Source organism: Loxodonta africana, chromosome 2 (assembly GCF_030014295.1).
Source record: "Loxodonta africana isolate mLoxAfr1 chromosome 2, mLoxAfr1.hap2, whole genome shotgun sequence".
NCBI classification, from domain to species: Eukaryota; Metazoa; Chordata; class Mammalia; order Proboscidea; family Elephantidae; genus Loxodonta; species Loxodonta africana.
In genome coordinates, this window is record NC_087343.1 from 71,264,866 (window position 1) to 71,291,555 (window position 26,690).

A 26,690-nucleotide genomic window follows, 5' to 3' on the forward strand; every position below is an offset into this window, starting at 1 on the left:
AATTGGTGGTGAAAGGAACTATTTGTCGTGCAATGTGGTCAGAGTCAAAGGAGATTGCCCTGAGAATTAAAAATGGAAAACTGAATCATCTGACTCTGAAAGCAAACCCCTAGAATGAATAAAAACAAGTAAATATGTTTGTCCTGTACATCCTAAACAGATAAAGAGTACTGAATAAATCTTTTTGAAAAATGAGGAGTGATAATAGAGGAATATTTGATGCTGAAAGCATAACGAAAAAACCCCAGATGTGAATATCCATCTTGGAAAGACAAGTGCAAAAGATTGGAGTCTCCTGTGTCACATAGGTCACCATTTTGAATTTTGTTTCAACAAAATCCTTCGGGGAACATTATACTCAGTTCTTTCAGTGTATCAGCTCAGTTTTTCCAGCTGTTTTCATAAGTCCTGTCCAGCTGCTAAGCTGCCTTGGTCTCCTCAAGGTGTTTGGTCTCCAAGAGACTAAGAACAAGGGAGTCCAAAGAGACACAAACTGTAGGCCATTAAGCCCATGCCAGTCAGTTTCGACATGCTGTAAACATTTGCCCCATAAAATGGCTCTTTGATCTCCAAATTAGAATCATCTTCAGTAATTCTCAAGCTTTAAGATACTTGATAACTTGCTTGAGGTGATGCTTAAAAATGTGGGTTTCTAGACCTTTGGATGGGGCCAGGGGACCAGCATCCCTAATCCCCTAGTGATCTGATGCCAAGTGTGCCATATACCACACTTTGAGAAACATCGATCTAAGAGACTAGATTAGATCAGCACCCCCCTCCCCTTTGTTCAAGCTTGTTTTAATTTACTAACAAAGCTTACTTTCACACCCTTTTCGACTTCCAGGTAAGAGACTGCAACAAATCACTTTATTGTCCTTCTCAGCTATTATTTAAACATTTTTCCTACTTCTGGAACCTTGCCCTCTAACCCTATTTTTCCCAGAGCCTCAGACACAAATGAAAGCTTGAAGTGTGGGAGCTTTCCTCCCTGCTGGATGGTCAGAAACAGCCATGATCTGTATGATACTACACCACCTGATATAAGAACCCCTTTCTAGGCCACCTCAACGGGCACCTTTTCATCAATTTTTACTCTGTCTCAAAATTGCAGTCATTGGTCATGGGGGAAGCAGAATACAGCATTAATAATAATAATAACAAGCTATCAAAGGGGAGTAATATTGTCATCTTCATAATAAAAATAATCTGATATTTAGAATTTCTTAGTGTATTAAATGGTTAGGAACATATTTAAATGTAATTTTGCAAAAGGATGTTCATGCTGAGTTTATGATATTATAATTTCATGTATGTTAAAAAGGACTATCAATATCAATTTTATTAAATCTTAAACCTAAGAAAGCTCATGAAAGTGACTAAGGGTGGGATGGCTAGTTTTAGAACCTCCTCCATCCAACAGAGAAAGAGCTTGACACTCACACCTGGCCCCACCTACATAGCAGAAACTAACAGACAGCAGAGATTCCCATAGGCAATGTCTCCCCATCACTTAAGAGACCAACCCAGAAAACCAAGGCAAATGTTCAATTACAAAACACAGTAAATGCTGACTGAGTCCCCATGGTTGCTTGTCCCTGAACCAGATACTTTAGAGCATGTCCAACAGAACATATCAACAGACTCTGATTACATTAGAGTAAGGCTGACCTCATCCCTCAAGCTCTCTGTAGTCTAGTCTAGATCTGCCCTGTGAAGCTACACTATATGTTTCACTGTGGGGCAGCCCAAGGCCAGGAATTGGGTTATGACTAAGTCATTTTTATTTTTCTGGCTCTTGCTTGCAGTGACACTGAAGAGAAAAAGCTTGTACTTTCAAACCCATCTCCCTCCATTTATGAGAAGTTCTCTTGGAAGGGGCATTTTCCTGGGAACCAAGAAAGATGTTTATAATTTAAGAAAGTTGGGCTTTAAGGTTTAGAAAAATCAAAACTGATTTTGGTCCAGTGGTTTGGCCATACCCCAAAATTTTCCCACGGGTCGAACTGAGATACATTTGGGGAACTATCCTGACCTTCTAATGATTTTCTATTTATATAGTTATCCTTGGTGTTTGCTCAGTTCTGGTCTGGAAACCCTTAGCCTGAGCCACAGTCATATTTCCCTCATGGGTCAGGTGTGGGGATGATCAATGTATTGGTTTCAGCTGTAGGTTTCAAAGTGAATTATGAAATCCATTTAGTAGATCATGAATAGTATTTTTATTTTCAACAAATATAGTAAAAATTTCAGACTGCGTATGGAAAGCCCATTGCCCTTGAGTCAATTCCAACTCATAGCAACCCTATAGGACAGAGTAAAACTGTTCCATAGGGTTTCCAAAGAGTGGCTGGTGGATTCAAGCTGCTGACCTTTTGATTAGCAGCTGAGCTCTTAACCACTGTGCCACCAGGACTTTGCTTACGGGATGGGTAAATATTATTTTGTGAAACTTTATTGTAAATATGAATATGTGTCATGAGTTGCAATGTAAAATGCATTTCTTACTTGGGCTTAAGGTTTTAAAAGTACAAGAAACATCGGTCTAATACTATGGTCTGTAGGGGTTAATGGCATAGACACTAGGGCCTAACTGCCAGAGTCTGAATCCTGACTTCATCACTTGCTAGCTGTGTCACCTCGGGCAAGTTATTTAACTTTTCTGTACCATAGGCTTCAAATCATTTCACAGATGTCATATGAGAATAATAATAGTTATAGCTATCTCATAGAGTTGATGTGAAGGTTAAGTAAATCAATATATAAAATACTGTCTTGCACACAGTAAGTGCCTTATAAGCATTTTTGGAAAGAAAAAACAAGATCTTTTCACCAAGTACATCCTTTTGCATATTGAAGCAACAAAGCTCTTGCCCTATGGGTATTTATGATCTAGTATAAACATAATTTTTTTTTTTTATACATAATGCATTTGAAAAATTGTTTGGAGTGGCATTATACTGGAATGTTTAGAAAGGATGTCCTGGAACCAGGCTGTATACATTCACTGTGTGACATCGGCATGTTATTTGATCATGCAAATTCTTGGTTTCTTAATCTGTTAAGTGGGGCTGATAAAAATCTATTTCATACGGTGGTTGCCAGGACTAAATGAGATCATCCATAGAAGATGCTTAGGGCTAACCAACCTATTATCATTCTTACCGTTAGTAATTCAGACCATGCCATTGCTGCTCCTTTCGCCCTGTACTAAAAAGCAACCCCTCCTCCTCTTTCATGTGAATGGCTTGCTCAAGTCGTCATTTTACTTCCACTATGGCGAATCAACCACATAGGGGCTCAGATAAAGACAAATGCTCCTGACTAGGAAAGTAATTGTGCGGCCTGGGGATGGACTCAGACCGCCCCACTGTGCTCTCTCTGCAGCCTCCCTCTTCACAGCTTAACTAAGTCACTAGAATTGTCCTTTTCCCCAGCAGGTCTTCGCATCCCTGCAGATCATTCTGAAGTGTCACAGTTTAAGTCTGACAGCCAAAGTCCGTTTTGCAGCATGGCTGTCTATGGCAATGGCGTGGAATCGTGTTCCCTTCCCCTTCATCTTGGGCGAGGGGAGGAATCTGATCCGGGCAGAGCTCACTGTCCAATATGATGAAGCACTTTGTGTGGTGTATCATTCGTAAATACAGGGGTAGCATAAAGTGGTCATTAGCTGAAGGGGCTTTCACTTGAGTCCTTCAGTGCTTAAGGACCTTTGGCAAAGCTGTTCTGACAAGCTGAAATCTAAAATTCTTGAGAACTCCTGAGCTTGAGGGCCTGCTACCGTGATTCTGTAACTTTCTACTTTCTCCCAGGGCACCTTGTTTCCGGTAGCACTTACCACAGCTTTTAAAAATTAATAATGGAGCTGTATTATGCAGTATCAATCTCTAAATTGACCATTAGCACCTCAAGGGCAGGGGGCCTGCCTTACTCATCTTCGAATCCCTCCCCCCCGCCCCAAGCACCTGGCACACATCTCAATCAACATCTGTGGAATTGAGTCTGGTTGAATTTATATCCTAGGTCACAGTGCCAGAACGGGACTGGAGCTGAAGGCAAGTGAATCATTTATTTCCCACCGCTGAGCTGAGTGTGGGCTTCCCAGGAAATTCAAGTCACCTCCTCATCCAGGAGGCTGCCTCCTTCAGTCTAAAGGGTGGAGGGCCTTAAGGTGGTTGTATCGGTGCCTTTGGGTGAAAAGTTCTTTCTCCTAGTTCTTAAAGATTAGGAAAATGAAACGCCGGCTCCTGCACCTTGTTGGTTTATAATCCCTGGTCAGGAGAAAGTAAACTGAAAAGGGGAACTGTTTTGATCTCTACTTAAGCTGAGGCGGGGAGACAACCAGTGGTTAGGGTCACAGAGCCCTTTTTAATTCAGCTTTGTGTGTCTAGCATCTGGCACCCGTGCTGGGCACGTTCTTTGTCCCAATTAAACATAGGAGCAAAAATTTGTAATTTTCCTCCGTGTCAAAAGTTACAACTCTGACTTGACTTTTTAGGTTACAAATAGAAATAAATATAGAAAATACTTTTGAAAACTCTCCAGGTGTTCAAGCCAGGTACTGTGCTGAAGCTTTTGTATTTTTGCTCTAATTCCGTCCATAGCCAGGCAAGGTATGTATTAATGTCTCCATTTACAGTTGAGAAAACTGAGGTCCAGGGGGCTTATATGGAGAATTGAGGTTGGAACTCAGCTCCAGCACCCTGGTGGGTGCGCGTGTGCGTCTTTTCCCCCTAGTTCTCCTCCTTCTGGTCAGTTTCCTCTGTTTGACTTTTTCGAGATAAAGTCCAGTTCTTCTCCAAGGTCTCACGCCCCCCCGGCCGCCTCACCCCGGCCCCAAGAACAGCCAGCCACTCCCCAGCTAAATTCAGAATCCCGGCCCTCGGCTCCAATTCCGGGCTCCAAGCTCACCCTCCATGGCCGCACCACAACCTGCGTCTCCGAAGCTCCCGCACTCCTGCGGGACCCGGGGGTCTGCGCCTCAGCCCGGCCCCCCTACCTGACGCCCGCGCGGCTGGGGGGTGCCGCAGCCTCCGCCCACCGGCGCTCCTGCCCTGCCATTGGCTCTTCGGGCTGCCTGTCTCCTCTGCCGGCCCCGCTCAGTCCCGGAGGCAGGTTTTGCCTGAGAAGCCGCAGTCCCGGTGGCTCCTCCGGCGCAGCACGGGAGGACGGTGGGGCTCAGGGAGCGGACCCAAGCTGGCATGTCCCCGCGCGCGGGAGCCCCTGTGGGCCGCCGGGCCCAGGCGGCTGCTAACTTGGCGGCGCGCTCCTGCGGCCCCGCCGTGGTCATGTAGCCGCCGGCGGGGCTCCCCGCAGCCCGGGAGCGACAACGAGAGCGAGCCGGAGCCGAGCAGCTTGCGGCTGTCCCCGTAGGTGCTGAGTGCGCGCTGCGCCCCGCCGCCCCTCGGGCAACACTTTGGGCCAGAGAAGGACATGGGGGAGAAAGTTTCTGAGGCACCGGAGTCGGTGCCCTGCAGCTGCAGCAGCCACGGCGCCCGGACTCCCGCTCCCGCGGCGGCCGCAGCGTCCTCGCCGGGCGTCTCCTCGGGCTCAGAAACTCTGTCGGAGGAAGGGGAGCCCGGCGGCTTCTCCCGCGAGCAGCCGCAGCCGCCGCCGCCGCCGCCGGGCGGCGCCCTGGGAGCCGGGCCGCCCGCCATGTGGGCTCCGGCGCGCGGCGGCCCGGAGCGCGGAGCCCCTGTGCCGCTGCCTCTGCCCTTGGGAGGAACCGCGCCGCCGGCGCCCCGGGACAGCAGCGCATCCCAGGAGGAGCAGGACGAGGAGGTGGGCCCCCTCTTCCCTCACTCTGCCCCCTCAGGGTCCGGGTTGCCGCGCTCCCCCAGCTCGACATCCACTCTGCGCGAGGGCAGTGGGGAGGGGTGCGTCCTGGCATGGGGGAAGGGTGGGCGGGCAGAGACCCCTCGAAGCGCTGTCACAGCCTGGGGTAGTGACAATTAGGAGCCTCCCCGTGGGTCACTGACTTTCTATTGGGTGTTACCTCCATATGTGTGTCTACATGTGCTGCCTGATAGTGCGCTTTTTAAAATGTCACAACAGCGGACTCCTCTTGTCTGTATCTGCCTCCAACGATCTGTGAATGGCTGTGGTCTGGACTTCTTGCGTGTCCCCACAACTAAGATCTTATTCTCCGAAGTAGGCGCCGCTTCCCACCAAAGCGCTTGGCCCGAGGGGGAATGTGTTGGGGATGGGGTGAGGGTGGGATTAGTAGTATCCACGAAGTTGCTCGTTGGGATTTAAGTGGTGCCGGCCCACTGGGATTGTTCATGGGTGGTTTTGGTGGGCCCTTGTTGTGTCCCTACCCCCCACCCCCATCCTCCTGGACGAGGACTCCCGGCGCTCGGCGGGTGGCGCGAGCGTGCGTGCCTGCAGCTCCCCATCGGACTTTGTTCCAGGGTGTCCGGATGCGCTGCGCGTTTGTCGCCAGACCGAATAGGGAACGTCCCACCTCTTTTGAGGGACTGTGTCCGTCCTGTTCTCCTGACAGGATGTTCGTCCAACACTGTGGGTCGCGTCCTCAGACACCGAGCATACGCTTTGGTATTCTCCCGCTGCTGCTTTCTGTGGCTTTTTTTCTGCCTCTGGAGGACAGTAAGGAAGCTTAAGGTTCTTCATGTCTTTAAGATTGTTTTGAGCGCTTGTAGGAAGTCGTTTTGATCAGGCAGAAAAAAAAAATAAAAACAGAGCCGTAAGTAAAACATCACCCTAACATAGCCTCCCCCGTGAAATTAATTCCTCAGCGCCAGAGTGGGGTTTTCCTCATCTCTGATGGGGTTAACTTTAGTAATTGGCATTGCCCCTCAGAAGAAGCAAGCTGAGACCAGTACCTGGCAGTAGCCACCTGGGACCCCACCCTGGAGGCAAAGACTGGATCTTGCACAAAGTCAGAGGAGGTGAGTCCTAGCCTGGCAGCAATGGAACAAACCGTAGCTGGTTGTTTGTAGCCAAGCTGCTGACAGTAACCATGGCCCATTCATTCCCCAATACTTGGGAGAATGGCAGGATGCTGAACAGGTGTCTGGAGACCTTTCTAGAACTGCCTCTGCTCTTGAGTTGGGAGACCTTGGGTGAATCGTTTCACTTCTCAGGTTCAGTTTATATAATCTGTAAAATGAGGGCTTTGAATTAATTAACCTCAGGGTCAAGTTCTGTCCACTCTAGTACTCCACTCCCTCTTTCTTTCTTTTTTATTCTGCTTTTTTTTAGATGAAGGTTTACAGAGCAAATTAGTTTCTCATTGAACAATTAATATGAATATTGTTTTGTGACATTGGCTGCCAGCCCCGCGATGTGTCAACACTCTGTCTTTATCAACCTTGGGTTCCCCATTTGCATTCGTCCAGCTTTCCTGTCCCTTCCTGCCTTCTCGTCCTTGCCTCTGGGCTGGTGTGCCCATTTAGTCTAGTATACATGGATGAGCTATGTATATTATTGTTTGTTTTAAAAAAAGGGTCCTGTCTAATCTTTGGCTGAAGGGTGGAACTCAGAAGTGACTTCAGTACTGAGTTAAAACCGAGTCTGGGGGCCATGCTCTCAGGGTTTCTCCAGTCTCTTTCTGTCAGACCAGTAAGTGTAGTCTTTTTTTTGTGAGTTTGAATTTTGTTCTACATTTTTCTCCAGCTCTGTCCCGGACCCTCCACTCACTGTTTCTGATCTGAAATTTAGGATGGGAGTCAGATTGATCCTTGAACTGTTATCTCAGCAGTGGGACATTAGGGATTAGCTGACCACACCTACCAGGAAGCTGTCTGCTGGCAGAGAAATGCCCAAACTCGACCCTTAGTTTTGGATGAACATCCTTTCAGGAAAACAGGATGGACACAGTCCCCCAGAAGAAGTGGGACGTTCCCTATTCGGTCTGGTGAGGGACGTGTATCCTGATACCCTGGAAAAAAGTCTGAATGGGAGCTGCAGGCGTGAATGCACCACCTGCCAGCACCGGGAGTCCTGCCTCTGGAGGATGGGGTGGGGGGTACCGACGCAACTAGAACACAGTACCTCTGTTCCTGGCTGGTTCCATCTCCTTTTGAAGGTGCCAGGCATGTGGGTAACGTCTGCGTCAGCCTTCAGAGTTGAACACAGGTGTCACTGGGAGCTGGGGGTATACCCTAACTTAATGGCTTACCACTGGATCCTTAATTAAATGCCATTGATGGAGATGAAAGAGACCTTGCACTGTGTTTGCTGTTTAGCTAGGAGGTGCTTGTGGTTAAGTGATGTCCTGCAGATCAGGGGTGGGGGCGGGGGGGTGGGGATGGAATCTTCTCACTTTTGATCCTATTTCTGTGGCCGATTTATTGCCTGGCCTCAGGGCGACGATGTTTTACCTACTGGGAAGCAAATACAATAATGATAGCTTATTTCACAGGCCTTGTGGTAAGGATTGGTAGATTGAAACACATTTTGGAGAGTAGAATGACTGAATAACATTGGTCAGTATTTTTGAAATCTCAAAAATTGGATGTACACTGATACAGTATTGCAATTTATTGTGTAACATAACCTGTGGCCCGGAGCGCTGGAAATTGGCTAGGAGTGGAAACCTTGACTTGCTCTGAGAATTTTAAGGTGAAACTAGAAATATGGAGGGTTTTTTCCCCCTCAGGAGGAGAGAAGTGACAGTCTTGCTAAAAGCGGCTGAAGTCCATGGCCCGTTTTCTGTTCCTTACGATGATGATGGTATGGTGCAGTGGTTCTTAACCTTTTGAGGGATTCTGGGCCTCTTGGAGAATCTGATGAAAGCCATGAATCCTCTCCTTAGAAAATGCACACCATTATAAATACCATCCCAGAAGGTCCAGGAACATGGTTCGAGCACTCAGTTTAGTGGTAAGCCCCGGGTTTGATCATTCACCTTCTGGAAGCCCCAGTTTTCTCACCTCTTTTGTGGGAAGAAGAGTAATAGAGTCATTAGGAGTTTTACATACACTATCTAATTTAATCCTAACACATGTAGCATTGAGTGCTTAAAACCAAAAAAAACCAGTGCCGTCGGGTCGATTCTGACTCACAGCAACCCTGTAGGACAGAGTAGAACTGCCCCATAGCACTGCCATGAGACAGCCTGATACAAATAAAAACTGTCTCCTAACTGGTCAGTTTATTCCCATTTTATTAGTATCAGCCAGGAAAGGGTTTTATTTGTATCAGGTTGTTTTATGGCAGTGCACTATTAGTGTAGTGTTAGTTGTTCTATAGCAAGACACTAAGTATAAAGCATTAAAAGGTTTTAGTACATGCCATAAAATGGAAAGGGATCCATTTAGATTTTAAAATTATTAGGTCTATCCCAGGAGATTCATTATTTCCAGTGTTCTTGGTAGAAACTTATTGCATCAGTTTTGAACAGGAGCGGATTTCAGGTTTCTAGGTGTTATTCTAATGCTAATTTTTTGAGGGGGCAATCTTGTTAAGCTATTTTGAACATATCTGATAATGTCAACAGTCTTTGGCCAGTTTCATATTTTATCTTATCGTCAATATTTGTACAAACTTACAGAGCTTTCATACACTTAAATCAGCCCTTTAAGCTTTTGGTAGGACCCCTGGTGGCTTAACGGTTAAGTGCTCAGCTGTAAACTCAAAGGTTGGCGGATTGGAACCCACCCAGCCTCTCTGTGGGAGAAAGTCGTGGAGATCTGCTCCCGTAAAGATTACAGCCTAGAAAACCCTCTGGAGGCCGTTCTGCTCTGTCACGTGTGGTCTCTGTGAGTGGAAATCAGCTTTGACAGCACTTTTCAACCACTACCACCACTCTTGGTGTTTTGAAAACAATAGCTTAAGATGGCAGTGATTCTAGCTTTTATGCACTTCATATCAAACACATGAGGATTAGAGATGGTGTGTGAATTTTTGTTTAAATAAAATGCATCTGACCTCCATCACTTGTTCTCCAAGCCTGTGGATTTGGAGTCTGTGCATATGGAAGGGTAGCAGGCTGCCTTTCTGGTAGGCAAGATGATCCAGATTGGAGGACTCTTGCCCAGACACCATTTCTGAGGTTTGCCTTTAGGCATTCTGTCCTGTCCCTTCCTGAAGGACCTTGGGATGCCGCTAATAAAGTTCATGTGTGCTGTTTTGTAACTTGGCAGTGAATTCCTTGAGGGCAGAAATTTTGTCTTTGTTTGCCTCACCCCGTGCGTCAAATTTATTAATAGGGCCTCAGTAAATACATTGGATGCACGAGAAAGAGTGACATCTTTGAAAATAGCTGCACATTTGATTGAAGAGTGACTTGTGCATTTATTTATTTTGTCTGTGGCCAGTTAGGATACTCAAACTTCTAGATCTTTCATCAAGGAAAATCTCCTGGACCACAGTGAAAAATGTTACGGTCCGTTTTTCTGTCAAAAATTTGAACAAAATCAAATCACTGAGAATCCACTCAAAGATTTTGAAGGGACATGTGTTATTAACTGTGGTTTTCACTGTGTATACTAGGGCTTGAAACTTTCAGAGATTGTTAAAGAGAACGGCAGAAAAGGTCTTAGTAGTTGAAAGGATTTTCGACTCAATATAAGGGACTTGTTTTATTGGCATAAATTGGGAAACCAAAAAACCCAAAAACCCGTTGTCATTGAGTCGATTCTGACTCATAGTGACCCTACAGGACAGAGTAGAACTGCCCCATATGGTTTCCAAGGAGCACCTGGTAGATTCGAACTGCCGACCTTTTGGTTAACAGCCTTAGCTCTTAACCAGTACACCACCAGGGTTTCCAAATTGGGAAACTGTTTCTTTTATTAACAGTAACCACAATTATGGGATGTCTTTAAACTCTTCTATTAAGTGGTACATGCGTATGAGGACTACTTTTAATATCATTGTGGGTGTGGGAGAATCCCCCACATGATAGCACTGCAGTAGATGAATTTCTAGTATTCATTAGTTAAGAGAATAAGTAGCGGAAAGCAATCATAAATTTCACTAAATTTATATTTTATTAATCACATGCAGCCACATAATTTGAAAAAAAGTGAGTGCATAGATCTCGACATATTTATTATTTAGTCTACTTTTCCACTCACTGCTTCAATCTATCCTTGAAGAAATATAATTAGAATGCTCCTTAGAAGCAAGGATGGAGATACTTCAGCTTGCTTACTTTAGACACATCATCATGAAAGACCAACTGCTTGAAAAGGACATCATGTTTAATAGAGGGTCAAGGAAAACCCTCAGTAAGATAAATTGACACAATACCGAAAAACAGAGGACTCAAACATACCAACCGTCATGAAGAAGATGGTGCAGGACAGGCAAAACTTTGTTCTGTTACCCATAAGGTCGCCATGAGATGGAACCAACTTGATGGCAACTAACAATAACAACACTTCAGTAAGAGGAGACCAGGAAATCAATCAATCAACCAATATATATTGAGCTCAACTCTGTGTGAGACATTAACTTGAGCACTGAGGACATAAAGATGGACAAGGCAGAGGTAGTTTTAATCTCATAATGCTTATAGTCCAGTGAGGGAGATAGTCATTAAACACATGATCATTAATTAATTGGTTTCAAGTGTGGCAAATGTGAGGGAGTGTGTGACACACTGTGTAACTTATTTAGTCTGGGAGTTAAGGACTGCCTGGCTGAAGAAGTGATGTTTGAGCTGAGATTTAAAGGATGGACAAAGGCTAGTTGGGGAAAGGGAAGGGATATGAGTTGTCCAGGTAGTGGGAGCTGCTGGTATGGAGGCCTGAAGCAGGAGAGAGCATGGTGGGTCTGTGGCACTGAGAGGAATTCCAGTTATTTGGATTGAAGGAGAGAAGCAAGGAAGTAACAAGATCAAATTTGTATTTTGGGAGGGCTGGGCAACACAAGGAGCCCTAGTGGCATAGTGCTTAAGAGTGATGGCTGCTAACCAAAAGGTCGGCAGTTTGAATCCACCAGCTTGGAAACCCTATAGGGCAGTTCTCCTCTGTCCCATAGGGTCACTATGAGTTGGAATTGACTGGGTGGCAACAGGTTTTTTTTTTTTTTTAAGGCAACAGGAAACCCACCTGTTGGGAACTGCTAGTGTAGGCTGTTTAAATATTTGAAGGTTGGAACTGATAACCTGAGAAGATGGCATCTTAAAAAATAGTGTGTAGATGGCAGGGGCAGGGCATTCATTCCTGGAAATTCAGATACTCTGGATAAATATGTATGAAATATAATTTAAAAAAATAGGAAAACAATTTAGGTCTTTTCAAAAGAGTATCTTAGTGTGAATATTAATACTACTTTTCACTGTGACATCTTCTTAAGCTTAGTGTTTTCTTAAAGAAACAACTTTGTAACATAAATAGAAATTGACAAGAGGGCCTTGTGAGTGTCCATGTCTACAACAGACTGCAGGGAAACATTTACCTGAGGTGACTATGAGGGGAAATTGTCCTGAGATTGTGCTTCTCCATTTGTAGGCATGAGGTGTTTGTGAGCTAACCCACGTTAAGAAAGTGTAGCTCACCTGCTTGCGTTTTCCTAGAGAAAGCAGGGTCAGTATCAAAGAACTAAGGCTTTACCTTCTCCAAGTCTGAGGTAAGTCCAGGCATTGCCAAATATTCCTATGTGGGCAATGTTTAGAGCCAGTGACAAGGGCTGTCCATCCACTCAGACTTAGTGGCTACAGAGCATGTGTCCAGTTTCCTTCCAATTTGTCCTTTGTGGAACATTTCTCAAAATGAGAAGGGTCCAGTAAGTAGGTGGCCTGGCATCAGAGAAAGCCGAGTGTATGTGTGTGCGTGTGCGTGTGCACATGTACATGCATGTGTGCATCTTAGACGAGATTGTACTTTTTAGACAAAAGAAACCTATGTCATTTATAATCACGTCTTTACATTCCATAGTGTTTCCTGGAAAGGACTTGTGTTCCTTTCGTTTCATGCCTTCTGACCATAGCAGCTAATGTTTCCCCATTCTGAGGTCAGAGCCTGTATGTAGTGCCTAAGGGTCCAGACTTCTGATCCTGGTTTACTTATAGGTTGTGTGACTTGGGACAGGTTATTAATACTAAGCCTGTGCCCTCCTCTGTAAAATGGGGATGCCAGTACTTATTTCAGAAGGTTGTTATGAGAAGTAATGAGATTTTTAGCAGAGTACCCAACGTGATGCTTGGCACATAGTAAGCACTCCATAATGGTGTTTGCTACTAATACTGATTTTGAACAAACTGGCTTATGTAGAATATCAGCGCCATTGCAGGAATGAGCTGAAGCCTTCAGGTCCCTTCCCTGGTGGATTATGCCACCAGCATATTTTACTGGTTCTGGGCAGGCCCTTTCATTCATGAGTAGATAGATGTATAACGTAGTTTTCACTTTTAATTTCATGGATAGAGCATTTCTTATGATGTACTAACAGCAAAGCTTTATGGTATATGGTTCGTTTACCCTTCTATTAATACACTATCTCTCTTCTGCTCATGGAACCTGTTCTTAGTGATCATTTATTAAATAATATCCTAAAAGCCTCTATGAACCGATTTGAAATTACTAGCTATGCCCAGTGTTTTAGTGAGAAGGCAGTGTGTCAGCAGTGTGATGAAGCTGGTGAGATGGCTGCGTACTTCATTTAAGCTTCCTGGGTGATGGCTTAGCAGCTGATTAGGGAATAAGAAGGAACTCAGGTGATTTTCTGGATGCTATCTTTTGTTTTGAGGGACTAGGGAAGTGGTCCAGGGGCCATCTTAACTTCTCAGAGGGGGTATATTATAATTGTTAGAAATTGATAGAACTTTCAAAAAACGTTAAGAACTCATACATTTAAATTATCTGACAAAAATTCTGTTTTGTCCTTTTCAAGACAAAAATACAAGTGATCTAGTCAATTTGGTATAACTCAGCCATTGGAGTGGCAACAGCAGTTCACTGCCATTCCACCTAACTGGTGCTCTGCCCTGTGCACTTGTTCAGGTTGACATTTACACGACTTTGCATCATTTAGTTCAAAGATTCTTGTTGTCTTTTATGTGTCCATATTTCACCTATGGTTTCTTATTTGTTCTTATCCAATGATGTTATTTTATGTTAAAACATGACATAAAATAGGATTAAGCAGAAGGCTCTTTCCCCAGCAGGTTCCGCACACTTGTTTCTCTCCCTCTCTTTTCTCCTTTCTCCTTCTGCACTCTCTCACCTGGCTCAGAATTCCTGGGATGATTGGACAGGAGTCACCTGTGCTTCCAAGACTAGGAGTGAAAACCATGCCCCGGTAGCATGGTGGTTAAACTAACACTTGACTGCTAACTGAAAGGTTGGTGGTTCTAACCCACTGACCGCTATGTGGGAGAAAGATTTCAGCCTTGGAAACCCAGCACTGTCCTATAGGGTCACCATGAGCTGGAATCCACTCCACAGCACCGGGTTTAGTGTTTTTTCTTTTTTTTGGTGTAAGTGTGAAGTATTGGTTCAGGACCGTGGTCAGCGATTTACATACATTGAAGCCATATTTAAGTGTATAGAATTTGTGTGAATTTTCTGGTGGATCCTCCAGGTTCTCTTAATGAATAACATTCACTACATATATAATGCTTGGAAGCCGTAACTAGGCACATGTGTTTCCATGATACAGCTTAGACGTTTTGTACCCTGAGCCTGTGCTTTTTTGCTAGCCCATCAATTCCTCCCTCTCGGACACAGTCAATATAATTTTGATTGTGGTGCTTACTCCCACTGAACCTTTCAGTCTAAATGCTTTGCCCTGATATGTGTGTGTGTGGGGGCGGGGGTGGTGGCGCAGATAGGAGGGGAGATGGAAGTACTGACAAATTGGCCTTTTTTTCTTAACTAATTTCATAGGCTACCATGTGGAAAATAAAAATTTGTTTTTAATGTTCTTGAATTGTGATTTAGATGTGTTTTCAATGCATGGCAAGCTCACAAGTACACCCAATTTAGTTTGGGTAGATGAGTGTATATTAACAAACTAATATCATATGTAGGTCTTTTGGCCTGTGCCTTAGCACTTTGTCAGCTGCTTTTTTTTTATATATATATAATTTTTATTGTGCTTTAAGTGAAAGTTTACAAATCAAGTCAGTCTCTCACACAAAAACCCATATACACCTTGCTACACACTCCCAATTACTCTCCCCCTAGTGAGACAGCCCGCTGTCTCCCTCCACTCTCTCATTTCTTGTCCATTTCACCAGCTTCTAACCCCCTCTACCCCCTCATCTCCCCTCCAGGCAGGAGATGCCAACATAGTCTCAAGTGTCCTCCTGATCCAAGAAGCTCACTCCTTATCAGCATCCCTCTCCAACCCATTGTCCAGTCCAATCCATGTCTGAAGAGTCGGCTTCGGGAATGGTTCCTGTCCTGGGCCAACAGAAGGTCTGGGGGCCATGACCACTGGGGTCCTTCTAGTCTCAGTCAGACCATTAAGTCTGATCTTATGAAAATTTGGGGCCTGCATCCCACTGCTCTCCTGCTCCCTCAGGGGTTCTCTGTTGTGTTCCCTGTCAGGGCAGTCATAGGTTGTAGCCGGGCGCCATCTAGTTCTTCTGGTCTCAGGATGATGTAGTCTCTGGTTCATATGGCCCTTTCTGTCTCTTGGGCTCGTAATCGCCTTGTGTCCTTGGTGTTCTTCATTCTCCTTTGATCCAGGTGGGTTGAGACCACTTGATGCATCTGCGAAGTTCGTTGTATAGTTCCCTCTTGGTCGATGGTTTTGTCATTTTCTATGCTTGTTTGAAAAAGTAATACCGTCATACAAAGGAATTGTCATCTTAACATTTGTCCTTTGAGTCATTTTTTAAATATGAGATAGATAGGGCCCCAGTGTCTCATCAGTGGCTTGAAAATAAAGTTAAATCAGGTTAGAATTGGAGGTTAAGACCTTATGTTTCTGTGCCCTGTCATTGAGATTTGTATTTACAAAAGTCACAATTTTAAAATCACCTGTAGGGTAATCACGTTACATTAAGGAATTGAAATGGAATGCAATTGTGACAAAATCTACTTTGTATATTAAGGTTAAATGATTAATTTCATAAAGCAGTTCTTTATGAATAAATTGGTTCCATAGAAATATTCCCAGCTCCTACACACAGACAAAACAAACACACAAAATTTGCCCTGTCACTCATATAATTTTAGCTGGAGTGGCTTAATTGAAATGACCTGAACCCTAACCCCAGGCTTCTCGATTTAAAAGGGCAACTCTGGGGTTACTCACTTATATGTAGCCAGGAAGAGGGCAGAATTGCTCCAGAGAAAATGGTAGCCCCAGATATGTGATTCGGGAGGAAGAATCTTTGGAAGGAGGTTTTCCTTTAGAAGAATTTTAGCCTCATCCCACATAAGTAGAGTAGATATCAGGAAAACCCAAGAAAACGCTGACCTTGTTCTTGTTGCCCTTACCAGAGTCATAAGGAGAAACGCCATGTTAAGTCAGTGTGACCTTGGTTTAAAAACGGAGTGTGTGTCAGTGTGAGAGATCGGAGGGAGAATGAAAATTAGAGAAAATTACTTGTCAAGTAAGAAATGACTGTCTTCTCTTTGTCCTACAGTTCGACGCTTTAAATTACTTATTGTTTGAAATATTACTTTTGTAAACTTTATTTAACATACCACTTTATTTCCTGGTTATTTGTTTCTGAGGCCTTCTAAGTTACCCTAATAAGCTAACCCAATTCAGTGTTGGTTGAAGGAAGGGTTTAGTCCAGAAAGTGTCTATAAGACCTTTTAGGACTTTAATGCAAGAAGTGTCTATGAGATCTTTTAGAACTAGCTTTAATCCACGGTGATGTGTGAATCCTAGCCATGATACAAATCCTCTATTCAGAGAACAAAAGAGAAAACTGGAAATTACAACTTTCAATTCTTGATTTTCTTCATAAAAATGTCAATATTGTATTCATTTTCAAGATTTCCACTTTTGAATGAGAACATTCCTACCTGGACAAGCAGGTGTGAGCTGCTTGAGGGCAACAGTTTTAAAATTATGGAATAACATCGAGTGTGAAGAGGTATACCAATGAGTAGTAACGAGTGACCTCCTAAAATCGTACTCCTTGGAAACCCTAACCCTATGGGGCAGTTTTACTCAGCCCTGGAGGGTCGCTGTGAGTTGAAAGCGACTCGACAGCAGTGGGGTTTTTTTTTTTTTTTTTTTTTTTTTTTAAATCATACTGTTTTCAGTTCCTTTAAAATTATTTCTGAATCATCACTTTTTGTGTATTAGGTTATCTGTCGTTCCTTGTTCTAACTCTTTTTTCTCCCTTTCCTGTCTGTAGCTTGGTTATCAGAATTTTAAAAAGAACATGGTGAACCACATCAGCTGGAAGATTGTAATAAAACCTTTGTGAAACGGAAGGTTTGGGGAGAAGGGCCTTTTTTGGTTACCCGAATTTTATGATTCACTGAAGAATAATCTGAAAGCTCTTTTTGTTCTCACCTTGTTGCTTACCTTTTTTTCTATGATGTCTTGGTGCATTTTCCTGCCTTATTCTGTGCTGAACAAGCTAGATTTTTTTTTTTTTTTAATGATTAGACGTCTTGTAGCGCTTTAGGGCTCTCACTTTGGGCATCAATCATCTTTGAAAAATACTGAAGATGTAAAAGTGTGTACGACGAGGTAGAAAGTAAGGATAAAATTGTGTATGTGCTGTTAATGAAAGTAGTTATCCTGATTTTTTTTTTCTTTAAACTTTAAAAGTTGAAGATAGTTGAGAAAACAAGTTCTCTTTTCTCTGGGTTTTACTGCATTACCTTTGTTCCTGCAGCGGGGAAGGTTTTGAATATACTGTTAACATTTGCAGAGTACTTAACAGTTTATACAGCTTGTTCTCACATGATTTTAACTGTTTTCTCGTTCCCATTTTATACACATTTCTTTTTGTAGTATGGTTAATAGTTTACATATTCTTTCTCTCACGCTAGATTCTGAGCTCACGATAAGGACAGTGTCATATCAACTTGACATCCCTGCAACAAGGAGAGTGCACGGCATATGTTGCTGTTGCTAGGTGCTGTCGAGGCAGTTCTGACTCCTAGCGACCCCATGTACAATGAGACAAAACACTGCCTGGTCCTGTGCCATCCTCACAACCATTGCTATGTTTGAGCCCATGGTGGCAGCCACTGTGTCACTTTATCTCTTTGAGGGTCTTCTTCTTTCACTGACCCTCTACTTTACCAAGCATGATGTCCTTCTCCAGGGACTGATCCCTCCTGGTAACATGTCCATAGTATGTGAGATGTAGTCTGGCCATCCTTGCTTCTAAGGAGCATTCTAGTTGTACTTCTTCCAAGACAAATTTGTTCATTCTTTAGGCAGTCCATGATATATTCAATATTCTTTGCCAGCACCATATTTCAAAGGCATCAATTCTTCTTTGGTTCAGCTTTTGTATGCATATGTAGCAATTGAAAATACCATAGCTTGGGTCAGCAGGACCTTAGTCCTCAAAGTGACACCTTAGCTTTTCAGTGCTTTGAAGAGGTTGTTTGCAGCATATTTGCCCAATGCATGGCATATAGTGGACAGCAATATTGTGTGTCAGGATTCAATTCTGAGTGTTTTATTTGTATATGCGTATTTAATTTTTACAAAAGTAATTTGAAATTAAATTGATAATGAAATTGGTCCATACTAGCATGGTATCATATAAGTGAGGAGGAGGAGAATGGTAAGAAGAGATCTGGGCAGAAGAGCAGGTTTGGGGAGATCATTGAGGTGCACTGTGCATTCTCTAATGTCCCAGCATCTTGGTCATGTCTACATCCTAGGCCTTGTATGAAGTGATGCACAATAAATGATTGTTGGATGAATGAATGAGTGATTGCCCAAGGAATGAATGATTTTTGTTGAAGAGATGAATAATAGTTGAACGAATGAAATGCAACTGAATGAATGGATCCCTGTGCATTTGGCATAATAGTTAAGATTAAATGTTCTGTCTATAGAACTTTTGTTAAACTGAGTGCTAAGATTTAAAGCTGTGAGCCTGGGTTTAGGTCATCAGGTAATGGAATGAGTGGGTTTTCACAAATGAAGGGATTTGACTATAAATCAATTCTTATTTTCCTTTTGGCTTTGGGAAGCTGTATTCCACTAGGATTGTTTTTGGTTATTCATTGCAATCACACTTGTGTAACAGTAAGCCATTTTTGATCACACATTTAAGGGAATTATTTAAATTTTTAATGAAATATTGACAACTGGCCTTAAAATATTAACAGTGATACTGGACGATACTCATTAGTTCTCAGGATACAAAAGCTGAAAGTGGAAATGGATTGCAGGATTCTGGCAATTTTATAAGTAGTGGAAGAGTGTTGGCGTGGGAGTTGGGAGGGCTGAACTTGGCTTCTTGCTAGGCGAGTCATTAACCTCTCTGACCCTCATCTGTGATGAAATATGATGTCCTTTTGAGCTCCAGCTACAATTTTTGTTTTCCTCTCAACTATAGAATATTATGTAGTTTAAAAATTTAAAGTTCTCATCAGTGTGTAACAGAACAGACTCGGGTTTGGAATTTACTTGCTGCCCAAAGTTACTCTTTTGGCTACGTGGTGCAAGCCTGATATTCCTAAGTCCTAGACCAACTGTCTCTGATTTTAAAAAATCATTCTTTCATTTTAAAGATTTGTATGATCTCTATTCCGCCAGGCAGTCAGGGCCCCCTCTTACTGTTCTGTATCCTAGATGCCCAGCCCTTGAAGTGGGACTGAAATCTGTTTTCAGAGTTAAACTAGAATCTGTCAGTAGAAGTTGCTTTTAGCTGACAGGGGTCCCTGACTGCTGCAAATGGTTAACCTGCTTGGCTGTTGACCGCAAGGCTGGAGGTCCAGGTCTACCCAGAGGTGCCATGGAAGAAGGGTCTGGTGATCTACTTTCAAACAATCAGCCATTGAGAACCTTATGGAGCACAGTTCTACTCTGACACACATGGTGTTGCCATGAGTTGGAAGCGACTTCACAGCAATTGGTTTTTTAATTAGCTGGCAGCTTCGACCTAAGCTATCAGTGGGCTGTTTGATAAGTTTGTTTGAATGTTAGTCGTTGGAATGTGTAGTCCCATAGAGATGTAGTTTTAAATGGAGATTCAATTTCCGAATGAGCCCACAAAAGCCTGTTTAACCCCCAGATGGGGTGATATAGTCTTAGAAATGGGATAATAGTGCTAGAAATGGTGAAGACAGTAGACATTTTGCTGTGAAAGGTTAAAGGCTGCTTTACACCCTGTTTTACCCAGAGAGATTAAGGGAATATCTGGACCAGAAGTGCGGCCCAGGGCCCAGGCCTTCTCTTTTAGTTGCTCCTGCCAGCCAGAGTGGGGTTGCATCTAGCTTACTAGTTTTCTGTTCTCTTGGGGGGCAGGCCTTTCTTCTCTGTAGTGTTGGGAGCAATACAGCAGCCCCTGCAGGGTATAGTGAAAGACTGCAGCATTGCTAATCCTTAGTCTGTTAATTCTCAACATCTGCACACCTGTATGAGCAGGGCCCTGGTCTCCCAGGTGCTACCTTACCCTCTTTCCTAGTTTTTGGTGTCTGCTGGTGATCCTTGGCATTCTTTGGCATCTGGTTTTCCCCATGTGTGTATGTGTGTCTGTGTCTACTCTGGTCTCTACCTCAGAAGTGATTAGGTTTAGGATCTACTCTACACAGTATGACCTCATAAACATAACAAAAGGAGACCCCTGTTACAAATAGAATCATGTCCATAGGTGCAAGGGCCAGAAATTCAACACATACGTATATATTTCCTTTGGGGGAAGCACAATTCAATTTATAACATAGGGCAACAGTACACTCAGCCTCGGCTTCCAGCCACCAGGTCACTTTCTTTGTTTGTAGGACACCTTCATGGATTCCCAAGACTCCTCCTTCACATGAGGAGGCAAATAATTTTCAGCCAAAAAAAAGATGTCCCCTGCTACTTTTCAGTTGATTTTCAACAGAGTGGCCTATGAAAGCTCAGAATTTAAGGTAAAAGGTGGTCAGAATGCCTTTTAAATAAACAAAGTGCTTTTAATAGAAATAAGGAAAACTAAGGATCATTTTCCAAAACATTTTTTCTTTATGTAGTAACATTTCTCTTACAGAACAAATGGTGTTCTCATTTTTGTGGTCTGTCTTCTCCCCAGCAGACATTAAATTTTCCCATGCTTTTTCTTTTAGTGTACTTAGGTAATAGGATTGATAGCTCCTGTAGATGAAGCTTTAACAAATTGCCACTTGTCCAGTGGGACCCTTATGCTTAAATATATGGTTTTCAGGGCATCATTCTCTTCTGAACCCAATCCATAGAGTTTGAAGGAGAATTACCAGATCATTCCAAAGAAAAGATGGTTTTATTCATTATGTAGCATGTCTTCTCTCTTCTCCCTCCTCCCCCCACCCCCATCTCTCTGCCTTCCTCTCAGGAGAGGGTTAAAGCTGAGTTGTGCAATTTGTTCTCTTAAAGAGACAGCGAAGGCCTCATCAAAATAGTTTATAGCCAGGTTCTAGCAGTAAGGATGATTTCATCAGAGCCTCTCTCAGTGTCCCTTTAGAGATTGCCTGTGGTAATTAAAAGCAAAGGGAAACACAGATTTTTAAAAATGATAAATATGGGTTTACCAAGTGATTTCCTAATGATAGGGGTAAGCCCTGCTGAGAAACATCAGGGGGTACTCACTTTGTACTCCCCAAAAAACCTGTAATCAGATGGGCACTGTCTTGAATTAAGATACCATTACACTCAGTTTTTAGAAATTTATTTTGACACTTAAGGACATCTAAGAATGTAAATTTAATTACTGCTGCTGCTTTCTTTGTTGGCTTAGATGAAAAGTGGCAGGTTATATAACAAAATTGCCACTGCTTTTTTTTAAAGACTCGAGTTTCACAGGTATTCAAAATTTCATTTCCAAACTTGTAATACAGATGAATGACTTTTAAAGCTTTATCCTTATGTCTTGGGCAATCAATAATTTGACTTTTGAAAGGGTAGCTTTCAGTTGGTTGTGGTTAAAACAGCTGCTTATGTAGGGTAGCCTAGACAACTAGGGCTTTATTACAGTGGGATTTTGTGTCTGTACCTCATTTTAACCTAAACTTGCTAGCAGGAGCTATATCCACTATTATTAAAGTATAGGGGTAGTGAGTGAGCTGAACCAAGTTACCTCCTTGTTGGGTTTCTTTTTTGCAGTGCTTCTTTTTCCTCCCAGGGCCAATTGACTTGTATTTTTGAAGGGCAGAAAGGGAGGAGATATTAGAAGGTGAATATAAACCAGTCGATATCCCTGGGTGGTGCAAATGGTTAAGCACTCAGCTGTTAACTGAAAGGTTGGTGGTTCAAGTTCACCCAGAAGCCCCTTGGAAGAAAGGCCTGAGGATTTACTTGTGGAAAATCAGCCATTGCAAACCCTATGGAGCACAGTTCTACTCTGAAACACATGGGGTCACCATGAGTTGGAATGAACTCAGTGGCAACTGGATAGCAACCCCATGTGTGTCAAAGTAGAACTGTGCTCCATAGGGTTCTCAGCAGCTGATTTTTCACAAGTAGATTGCCTGACCTTTCTTTTGAGGTGCCTCTAGGTAGACCTGAATCTTTAACCTTTTGGTTAGCAGCTGAGTAGGTTAACCATTTCACCACTTGGGGACTCCAGAGAGTGAATATAGGGACCTGAAGAGTAAGGGTATTATCTTAGCCCATTGTGTTTCATATAATGGGTGCCTGTGAAGATGTCCTTATTTAAGGCGAGGTGTAGGGCTCGTTCCTGGTACCCAGAGCTATTGTTAACCTCCTTGCTTTGGGGGCAGAGATGATGTAAAAGTGCCTGTTTTTCTTTGTGAAGTCAAGAGTTGTTTATGAACTTTGCTGGTTGCAAAAACACCCTAGGAGTTGGCAGGCGGGGAGGGAGGGGAGATTTAAAAATATAAAAAGTCTAGTCAGTGCCTAAAGCAACATAGTTAGGTTAGGAGAGAGAGTGCACACGGAGTGATTTGACCTGAATGTGCACAGCGCACCAGCAACAAGTGCAACACGTGATTCAAGTTGAACGTGCCTATGGGGAGGGAGCCAAGGAAAGAATAGCCAACTTGATGGGATTTGCCTGAAAGCAGATTTTCTGTTGTGCCCTGAAGATTTAAGAATGGAAAGGAGAAGAGGGGGTTATACCAGATTAGACGATTTGGTCTACCAGATAATGGTTACAGTATTAGGAAAGGCCTCTATTTTTATCTTTAGAAATAATAATATTTTGAAGGGATAGTAATTGACAGGTTGGTTTCTCCATATGTTTATAGTTAATTCTGTGCCTGTGTAATTTAAAATTATCGATATAGGATATACTTTTGGGATTATAGTATTTTCTCTAATTGCAGTTTATTTATGGCTTCATAACTTTCTAGTCAAGATTTTTTTTTTAAGATTTGTATTTCCCAGGTACTCAAGCAATGTTTATACCTAATACTTTTTTAGTCATTGTCTTAAGGAACTTTTTGTTTTTGCTTGTTGTGGAGACAAAGTTTAGGGAGAAAATGTGTTTGCTAAGAATTTACCAGGCTCTTTGAGATAGCACCTTCTTCCCTTGCTTTAGAATATCTGTTGGTTACTCAGTACTTGCAAATCGCCAGGTTTAGAGCAATTGATATTTTTGGCCCACCTGGAGTTTCAAACACCCTCTATGTCTCTTTTTCCTCCTTTTCAAAATGCACTTAAAAAACTCCTTCAAGGGGAAACTCCCATGCTCTGGGTTTTGGCAGGATTCACGGCCCCCATCACAGGGAGCCTTACATGACTGAGAATTTGATGCTCCTGTGGCCACCGCAGCCCCTGATCCTGGGAGCTTTCTGAGACCTCTCACCCATATGCGCTTGCTTGATGTCCTGAGTAGCCACAGACTTACTGGTCTTATGATACAGAACTTGGGGTTTATAAGGTAGTTTCCTCAGGCCTCAAACCTGTCAGGGTAGCTAGTTCTAGTGTTTTCAAGAGGGAAGGGAGTGAGTCTCGTGAGGATAAAACTTCATCTCTAAAAATCTCTCAGACTTTATGTGTCTCCCTCACTATCCTGAAAGACTGGGTGAAAGCTTCTTCACCAAAGAGTCAGCGAATACCAATCATGGTCTGGAGCACAGTTCTACTCTGACATGCACGGGGTCGCCATGAGTTGGAACTGACTTGATGGCAGGCAGCTCTGTAGTTGGTTGGTAATCATGCTTTACTGGTGTAGGGGCATATATGATGTGGTGGCTGTTTCTAAAAGCCACAGGAAATAAATTACAAAGCAAGGCAGTAAGGGGGACTGGTGAAAATTTTATGCTGTGAGTGAGGTAAAATTAGAGGAAATGGTCTGCTTATAAATGTCCAAGCCAAGGTGTAGTAGTTCGGACAGTTCTGCTTTTCACATTAACATTAAGCTCCCAAATGAACTTAATTTTAGCCTCGCCCTCTTTTCCCTGGCCTAAAACGTCACATCCTTTATCGTTTGCTTGGGAAAAACAACAAAGCAAGCAGTCTATGCCCAGCATGTGAGTGTCTGGACAATTCCATGACATCTTCAAAGATTCTCTGTCCAGTTTTTTTTTTTGTTATAATCACGGCGTGAACTCTGGACTTTTGAAATTGGCAGTTAGTTGTTGAGTCGGCTCTGATTTATGGCAACCTTATATAAAACAGAACAAAATGTTGTCTGGCCCTGCGCCATCTTCATGACATTTGGAATGTTCAAATCCATCGTTGTGGCGATTGTGTCAGTCCATCTCATGGAGGGTTTACCTCATTTTGGCTGACCCTCTCCTTTGCCAACCATGAAGCCCTTTTCTAGCAATTGGTCTTTCCTGATGATGTGTGCAAACAACTAAGCAATTAATCAGAAGTCTGGGAATTAAACACTCATACTCTCCACATGTGGTTTATAGACCACCTGGTTAACACATGAAATGATAGAGTGAGGGTGTTGCCTAGAAGACTTTAGCTTTCTGGCATGTGAAGACAAGGAGTTCCGTGGCCTTTATTGAAATGATATTTGGGATTTCTAGAATTCTTGACTCTTAATGAGGGCATGGAGACCCTAATCTTAGATTAAGCTTTGAAAAAAATCTCATCGTAGGCTTTCAGATCCATTCAAGGGACCCTAATTTTCCATTCTTTGAATAGCAACCTCCTTTCTGTCTTTTGAACTGAGAGACTTCTTTATACCCAAGAGATGCAGTATTCTCCACAACTCCCAACGTGAAGGGGATGGTAGGACAGTGGTTTGGGGGAGAGCAGGGACCTTATGGTACACACGCAGAGAAAGGTCCCCACATGTTGGGAGGTGGTGGGAGTCCTTCTACTGGAGATATGTTCTCTGCAACTAAAAAAAAAAAAAAAAAGATAAGGCATTCTTTCTGATGTTTTGTTTGGGTGGCATGTGTGACAGAATAATATTTTTTGACCTGTTCACTCATGTCTTGCTCTTTGTCTGTTTCTCCTCTCTGATATTTCAAGCAGGAACTCTAGGACTTGTAATTCCTTGCCTCAGGGATATTCATGTGGCAGAAAACTGAAGCACTTGATGTTGAGGCTCTTCCCAGTCTCTTTGTAAAATGTCTGAACCTGTAGAAGAGAGGATGCTGTGTGTACTGGGGTGGGGGGTGGTTTCCCTTTGAGAACAGAGAGAGCAGAGTCCCCAGAGTGAGGAGGGGACCAAGGCTGGTGGATCCTGAGGTATGTAGATTGGGACATTATCAACCTCTCAGTGGCAGCATGAGGCAAGGGAGGAGGAGACTGGTCCTTGGTGGGCCTGGAGAAACCAGGGTTTCAGGCACTTGGGTTTCCTGCCTTGGCAAAGATTCCAGTGCCCCGTGCGGGACATGGAAGCACAGAGGTGATCAATTTCAGGGACCTATGCTAGTTGATCATAGGGTTATCAGTGAGCATGATAGGCTGGAGCCCCTTCCTTTTGTGTGACGTCCCAGGAATGATTGTGAGGGATCAGTTCCCCTACTATGGGCCTTGGAATCAGAATTAATTTGATTTAAAGAAAAGAGTGGGGCAGTGGTGATTCAGTGGTAGAGTTCTCACCTTCCGTGCAGGAGACCTATGTTTGATTCCCAGCCAGTGCATCTCATGTGCAGCCACCTGCATCTGTCAGTGGAGGCTTGTGAGTTGCTGTGATGCTCAACAGGTTTCGTAGAGCTTCCAGACTAAGGTGGACTAGGAAGAGAGGCCTGGCAATCTAATTCTGAAAAATCAGCCCAGGAAAACTTACAATGGTCTGATCTGAAATCGATCATTGGAATGGTACAGGACTGGGTAGTGTTTTATTTCGTTTTGCATGGAGTTGCCATGAGTTGGGGCCAACTTGACAGCAGCCAACAACAAAGAAAAGAGTGATATTTTTTGCACATCTGAGTTTTGTGAGTTGAGATTGTTATAGTTTCTGTAGCTTTGGTTAACACTTAGGTTCCTGAAAACACCTAGATGAGGTTCTATATGTAGCCCTAGAAACATAGAGGCTTAGCCCTGCCAGTCTGTATAATTTTACTTAAAATTAAAGAAAGTATTGAGATCAAGACAAATAGGAATATGGCACTGACAGCTTAGTTTCTGTTAGCTCAAAGGTCTTAGGCTTCCTTCTCCCTTCCGCTTTGGCTGCCCCCAGCAGGCTAGTGGCTTCCTTCATTGCTTGTCCCCCAGAGGTCTGTTAATGCGCTTACCTTCTCACACTGCGACGTCTTCTTCCTTGCCTATGCACAAGAGCATAGACCTTG

General features: G+C 43.3%; 1 protein-coding gene across 1 annotated transcript in view; it reads left to right on the plus strand.

Annotated features, from left to right (window-relative positions):
* Window positions 1-5,430: 5,430 nt before the first annotated feature.
* The window catches only part of LOC135230423 (microtubule-associated serine/threonine-protein kinase 4-like), a 239,321-nt gene continuing 218,061 nt past the window's right edge, over window positions 5,431-26,690 (plus strand). Inside the window, exon 1 of the mRNA XM_064279689.1 lies at window positions 5,431-5,778. Within this exon, the coding sequence (XP_064135759.1) occupies window positions 5,431-5,778 (348 nt within the window). The remainder of the gene's footprint in view (window positions 5,779-26,690) is intronic.